Raw genomic sequence first — 7,534 nt, 5'->3', positions numbered from 1 at the left:
ACTGTTCTGATGGAAATTTTTATGGTCTTTATAGGTCTTAGGATCTAGTATTTCTCATTTCAAGGAGTAACCTCGTTTTTTCAAACTATTATATAAAACCACAGTGCATTTAACTGATTTAGTTAAATTTAATTTCTTACTTTAAATTCTAAGAGGAGAAAAAACTCTTTGAAGGAAATCTCTGTTTAGATGGCATAAAAGTAGAGGCCTCGTTGGTAGTAGTACTGACAGTCATGACTTGTGTTATTACATACACCCTACCAGTCAAAAGTCAACTTCTTTAGGAATAATAACTATTGCTGCTTTGGCTAAAATTTGAGTCTTTCATTAGAGTAAAATTATGTCTGACATTTCATAAGGCTTAAATGCAAACAAAAATGATTAATCACATTCATAAATACGCAAACTTACGTTCAAACCATGATATTAAAAAGGTATATTACATTTGAGACAAAATGGCAAAACCAGAATTTTTAATTGCCAAGAATTTTATGTAGCAAGTTTGTTCAGTAACATAATAAAATAGGAATATTACATTGGCAGAAGTGGAATTAAAGAACATAAAATATTACTTTAAAACAGGAAAACAATGGGATCACTTTCAAGAGCCTCACAGAAAGCTTGTAATTTAAAATGCTACCTTTTCATGATTAATGGGATTAATATGTGGGTTTTCTGTGATAAAAATCATGGTACCTGAGTAATACATACATTCAATTGCATATGACAACCAATATTATAAAGATGTACTTTCCTAATTACTTAAGAAATTGTTTTCAGCTTATTCAATGCTCTGTCTAAATAGCTTAAGATATGTAAAAAGCAAACAATCATACTGTTTCATCCTTCATACTTAAGGATGAAACTTTTTAGTAAGCATGTGTGACTATAATAAAATAGCACTTGAGGGAAATTATTGCTTAACCTAAAGGAAAAAAATATCACCGTTAAATTCCTGCCTGGGGGTTAAATTGTGGTCTTGCATTAATAAAGTAGGTTTTTGGATTCCTTAGCTTTTGGTGATAATTTGGAACCTTTCGTATTTTCCCTGTAGATATTTCAGGCAAGCTCTAAAATTTGAGAGGACACAATAAAATAAAACTCCCACTTAGATGATAAAATATATTAATTCTAATAATATATAAATAAAGTAAATCTGATTCATTTACTGGGCAAGGGCTACATTCTAAATTACCCAACTCAAATTAAACTAAACTCTGTGGCAAACAATTTTTCTCGTTAGGCAATTAATGTTACCTTCGATAAGGCAATTCCCACACAGCCTTTGGCCATAGCTGTTGTCTTTAAAACAAAGTTCTAAATCTGTAGATCATGCAAAAGGTTATGATCTCCTTAGCAGGTGGTTAAGGAAATCTACAATAGGGATGCATGGTCAAGAGAGTATGAGTTTTTAAGAAGTCTCATCTAATTAGCGGAGCTCTCCCTTCCAATCCTCCCATGTTTAGTGATCCAAGAAACTGAAATGCAAATGGAAAAAATGAATCTGTGAAGTTAAAGGTATAAAATTCTGCAACGTTCCTCAGACTCTTCATTCTTATTTCTAGAATGGGAAGGGATTAAAGCTAACCTTATTTCTTTAGAGGAAAGTAAATGAAAAATTATTTATACTTTTAAAACTTTTTGCAGCGTTGATTAATGCTCATCAGTAAATAAGGGAGACCATTTCATTCATTTGGATATGCAAATTAACCTGGAAAATCCATAAAAACATCTTTATTGCCAATAAGCCCATCAGTATAGCAAAATATAATGTAAAAGAAAATGAATATTACTTGACAAACACATGTGAATAGAAGCATTTCAATAAGAAAATCTATCATTTTTTTATAAAAAAGCTTTCTATTTTAAACATCATTACTCAATCACAAATAAAATACTATGAGTAAATGCCTTTGAAATTTCAAGTAAAAGCCACCGCATTTTCCTTATTAGGAATGTTTGCTTTCAGTCGTCCTTTTTGTCTGAGGTACTCTCTTCATGACTTTCAGGGCTGACTTTATTACTTACGACTGAGGGAGTTGCTTGGACTTCTTCTGGTAATGAAAACACATGGCACGTCTGGAGGTCTAAGTAGGTTGTAAATATCTTAGCATATTCTGGATGCTTTAGGGCAAAACTTTTAAATTCCTCTAAAAGAGGAAAAAAAACAAAATCCAATAAATTGAGGTGAATCTTCTTTTGGCATGATGCAGATTAACATATGATCTTAATAATACAATGATCGTAAAAGTCTATTACTCAACCCCTTTAAATTATACAACCACTTTGGGAGATAGTTTTTTCCATTAGCTAGTCAAGTTGAAGATATGCATACTTTATTCCAGGGTATATAAGTGAGAGAATTTGTGCGTATTGTGCTCTGGGAGACAGGTATGAGAATGTTCATAGCAACATTATTCATAATAGGTAAAAAATGGAAACAATTCACATGTTTGTCAACAGTTGGAATGGCTAAGTAAATCATGGCATATTTGTGGAACAAAGTGCTACACAGCAATGAAGATGAATGAATAGCTGTGTTGTAACAATGTGGATGAATCTTAAAACCATAATGTTGAATGAAAAAAGCCAGATGCAAAGGAACACATATTGTATGAGACCATTATGTAAAGTTCAAAAACTTAGGCAAAACTAAAATATATTTAAAGATGTGTACTTTTGTGGTGAAATGCTAAAACAAAGCAGGCAAAGATTCCTTTTTAAGTCAGGTCAGCAGTTCCCTCCTTTAAGACAGAAGAAGGGGTTCTATTTGGGAATAGGCACATGGAGGCTTCTAGAGTTATTGAAAAGCTCTATTCCTTGACCTGAGTGGCAGTTACACAAGGGTTCATTTGTAAAACTTTGTTGTGCTCTATGTTTATGTTTTATGTAATTTTATTATTTTTTTGTAATAGAAAATGTTAACAAAATTTATTACCCAGGACTCTCTATCACTGGCTTTTAAAACTATTTTAACCTTTAACTCTGGTAAAGAAATAAACCATCTTGAAAAGCTGAGCCCTGACTTATGATCAGTAAGGGCAAGTAGCGTGTACAATATTCACTAATCATATCACAAGACCCCTGAGTAGTAGGCCTCCTTTTATCTCAGGTGTTTGAGATTTAGGAAGTGAGGTAGAGTATAGAAGGCTTACAAAATTAACCACCAGAATTTGAACCCAAGCCTCCGGTAACCTGGAGTTTCTGAAATATGATGCTACCCTCAAGTTTGACATTTCTCTCTCCTCTTCTGTTTGGACGGAGAAAACTTTATTGAGCTTATATAGCAAAGTGAGCTTGGTCTTTGAATCAGCTTGCTATTTGACTCTATAATAAAAGGTTTTTAACCCAATATCCTATTTCTATCCATTCACTAAAAAAAAAAATCCTCTGATAACCAAGTGTCTACTTCATGGCACATTAGACTATCTAGCAACTCTTGAAGATAAAAACAGGTCTTAGTGATGAGGAAGTCACCAGATAGAGCCCAGATCATTCTTTGCAATTACAACATTATTTTGCATTGACAGAGCACTTTATATTTCCAAATCAGGCAAGCTATTAATTGTTCTTTCTTAACATCCAAAATAAAGATTTATCTGAATGAGTCTATTTCAATGACAAAGATACAGAGGACATAAGTGACTTCTAAGATACGTGGGCAGGAGTGTTGATCTACTGAAACCACGAGCTTTAATTTTAAGACTTGTGCTCTGGTCAAAAGATCAAGGCTCTCTGTCCTCTTTGGGGATGCTAGTGGCATTAAAGAGTAACTCATTTCTAGAAGTGCTGAGAGCTGGCAATAAGTAGAATTTGGGCATTAATTTGGCTAAAGGAAAACCAAGAATGAAAACAATTTAAACTACCACATTTAAATAATGTAAATGGATACATTCATGATACATTTCTATACCTATTCTTTCATAAAATCATACTTAAATACCTCAAACATTCCTGCAAAAAAAAGTGGGCTTGCATAATATTGGGGAAAGGGAGATATTCTGTGTATTCTAAAAAGAAAAAGGTTGAACTCCAAAAAACAGAGTAGATTTCCCTAAAAACATACTAAAACTGACAGGTAAAAATATGACTACCTACAAATAATTCTTAGTATTAGTTTCCATTGAAATAGCTATTCCAAATACTTTTTCAAAATTTGTAGTTTGGAGTAATACAGAGTATTAACTATGCAATGAAAATGGTCAGCGAATTAGTACACATGGGGTTTTTGACTCTTAAGTTTTTTTTTTTTTTTGTGTGTGGTATGCGGGCCTCTCACTGTTGTGGCCTCTCCCATTGCGGAGCACAGGTTCCGGATGCGCAGGCTCAGCGGCCATGGCTCACGGGCCCAGCCGCTCCGCAGCAATGTGGGATCTTCCCAGACCGCGGCACGAACCCGTGACCCCTGCATCGGCAGGCATACTCTCAACCACTGCACCACCAGGGAAGCCCAGACTCTTAAGTTTTATATCAGTATCTACTTGCCATTTTATCTTTTTTTTTTTTAAATGAACTTAATAGATAAGTACACTTAATTACCTAAAATAGAATAAGGACAGCCAAAATGACAGTAATTAAAAACAGAAGAGTAGGGCTTCCTTGGTGGCACAGTAGTTGAGAGTCCGCCTGCCGATGAGGGGGACACAGGTTCATGCCCCGGTCCGGGAGGATCCCGTATGGGGCCCGTGAGCCATGGCCGCTGAGCCTGTGCATCCGGAGCCTGTGCTCCGCAACGGGAGAGGCCACAACAGTGAGAGGCCCGCGTACCGCAAAAAACAAAACAAAACAAAACAAAAAACAGAAGAGTAAGAGAAGTCTATGAACTAATTCCCCCATCCCATGAAAGTTATCGGGTTGAAACTCTTTGAACACCAGAAGGAAAAAGGCATTCAAGAGGAATCCCCCTCTTCCCCATGAGAGAAGACTGGGGAAGATAAGCCACGCTGACAACTACGACCATATCAAAGCTAAGGCAGAGGCCTCTCCACTGAGGTGTGTTTCCCAAGGACACTGTGAAACTGATGAACCATCCCTTCAGCCCTTAGGGGACTTGTCTTCATGTGTGGACTCGAGCCATCAGGAGAAAGGCTGGTCACTGGTGGACGGACCTGCCACTTGGCCACAAGGTCTTCCTCCACGATAGTCCCTACCTCACAGGGGTGCCATCAACATGATGTGAGATAATGAACGTGAAAGCTCATCTAAGCCACTAACAGGAAACATTAATAGATGGTTTAGCTACTGTTATTACTGTGGGTACCTCAGTCCATATCCCTCTACTGTGGCTACAACTCTGACATTCTCTAGTAGATGATCTTAGGTAAGTCACCTAAATTCTTTGCATCTCAGTAACATAAGAATAATGAAGAGTACTGATTGAATAGGCTTGCTATAAAGAATAAATGAATTAATACATATAAAATGTGTGAAGAGTGCTTAGCATACGGTAAGTCCTCAATAATTAGCTTCTACCATTACACCACTACTACTATTATTACTATCATCATCATTGTTACTATTACTTCTATTGTTAACGTATTAGTGGGGGGAAACAACACTCTTGTATGAGGGTCAGTCATAGTCTGGATGTACACTGTATACTGTACAGTACACCGAACCAGGAGCCAAACTGCCTACTCACCATATGAAACAGAATCCCCCTGGGCTATTTCCTTGAAGAGACCAGAAACATCAAGGTCAGGCACTCCAAGGGAAGCCTGCATAATGGTGGCGAACTCTTCCTCTGTTATGAAGCCATCCTCGTCAACATCAAAGAGCTGAAGGAAAAAGAAAATAAAGCCTAAGAATGAGCTCCTCCAGAGCAATGGTGGTATGTAATAATCTTAAAAAATAAACTGTTTAGTAATTCAGACATTCATTGTGTGGGGGGCTAGGGATATATGTCCATAAGTATGGTATCTGCTGCCTTCACAATACTTATAGTTTAGTGGTAGAAAGAGATAGGATTAAAATAGGGGCTATAGGGACTTCCCTGGTGGTCCAGTGGTAAAGAATCTGCCTTATAATTCAGGGGTGCAGGTTCGATCCCTGGTGAGGGAACTGGGATTCCACATGCCGCAGGGCAACTAGGCCCGCACGCCACAACTACTGAGCTCTCGCGCCTTAACTAGAGAGACCCCATGCCACAAACTACAGAACCCACGCTCCCTGGAGCCTGTGTGCCACAACTAGAGAGAAGCCCGTGCGCTGCAACAAAAGATCTTGTGTGCCGCAGCCAAAAATAAATAAAATAATAAATAAATCTTTAAAGAAAAATACGGGCTACGACCATAGTAAGTACAAAAGCACATGGAAAAAATAGGGGATATAACCATAGTAAGTACAAAAGCACATGGGAGTCCTGTGTAAACAAGATGAATCCTACCCGGAGAGGTCAGGGAAGGCTTTATGACATTTGAGTTGGGTCTTAAAACATGAAGAGATGTTCCCAGAACATACAAGTACTGGCAGGCAATTGCCTGGGGCTCAAGTCAGGAGAGAGAAAGACAAGCAAGGATCAGATCATGATGGCCATATAAGGCCTCATCTACCCCTGCAGGATTATGATGGGAATGGCTGTGGGGTGATTGCCTGTGAACTGAGGGAGCTCTGAGGCAAAGTGTGGAGGATGGAGAGAGGGCAGAAAGTTGAAAGGACTAGAGGCATGAAAAACAATTAAGAGTCTGGGGTGGAGAAGCAGGAAGGGCAGGAAGAGACAGAATTTATAAGGAAGCAAAGACAGGACTTACATATCAGTTAGAGGTCTGTAGTGATGGAAAAAAAGGAGCTAAAGACGGCTGAGGGATTCTAGCTTGGGCAAATGGGTGAAGGAGGGTTATGTTACCAAGAGTGGGAAAACAGGTTCCCAATGAGATCAAGGGTTAGACCTGGAGAGCTTAAATTTGAGTCAGAAGTGCCAGGAGGAAGTTAAGATTGAGCACATCAGCTCAGGAGAGTGATGAGGCTTCAGATATGAATTCAGGTAAAGATTGAAACTGCAAGTGTGTTTGAGCTTCTCTGTGGAAAGTGCACATAGTAAAGCAGAGCCCTGGGAACAGCAAGAGTTGAGGTGTGTGCAGGGAAGAGGAACCGGCCAGAAAAACTCAGAGGCAGCAGCCAGAGACATGGAGAAGCAGAAAGAAAGAGCATGCATCTTGGAAGCTAGGGAAGGTTTTCAGCAAAGAGGAAGAAACTCTGAGTGTGGTAATGGCCAACAGAGTAAAATGGCATAGGAAGGCCAAGCAAGAAGCAAGAAGGTTTGCTGGATTTGGCAATTAGGAGATCCTGGCGACGGATGGTAACAGGAATCAAGCAATGATTAGAGAGGTGAGGCATGGAGGCAACAGGCATGGCTCTTCTTTTAAGAAATTATGGAATAAAGCACAGGAGATAAATGGGGTAATAACCACGTACAAAAGGAGGCTGCCTTCAGGAAGGGAGAGACAATATGTTTATAGGCAGAGGGGAAAGGGCGGGATAGTCTGAAAGTCAAGCAGCAATGCAGGGGTAACTGATAGATAATTAATATGCCATA

The 7,534-nt window shown here is 38.4% G+C and overlaps 1 protein-coding gene across 2 annotated transcripts in view; it reads right to left on the bottom strand.

Annotated features, from left to right (window-relative positions):
* Positions 1 to 456: 456 nt before the first annotated feature.
* LPCAT2 (lysophosphatidylcholine acyltransferase 2) overlaps positions 457 to 7,534 on the bottom strand; it is a 64,178-nt gene continuing 57,100 nt past the window's right edge. For both annotated transcript variants that reach the window (XM_027092267.1, XM_027092266.1), the window contains 2 exons: positions 5,642 to 5,777; positions 457 to 2,150 (listed from right to left, as the gene is read on the bottom strand). In XM_027092267.1, coding sequence (XP_026948068.1) covers positions 1,966 to 2,150; positions 5,642 to 5,777 — 321 coding nt within the window. In that variant the 3' untranslated portion in view covers positions 457 to 1,965. The remainder of the gene's footprint in view (positions 2,151 to 5,641; positions 5,778 to 7,534) is intronic.

The sequence above is a fragment of the Aethalodelphis obliquidens genome, unplaced genomic scaffold, assembly GCF_003676395.1.
Source record: "Aethalodelphis obliquidens isolate GAN/ISIS:26980383/991018 unplaced genomic scaffold, ASM367639v1 scaffold75, whole genome shotgun sequence".
Lineage (NCBI taxonomy): Eukaryota > Metazoa > Chordata > Mammalia > Artiodactyla > Delphinidae > Aethalodelphis > Aethalodelphis obliquidens.
The sequence above is the reverse complement of the archived record's forward strand: the minus strand, read 5'-3'. Positions and strand labels throughout refer to the sequence as shown.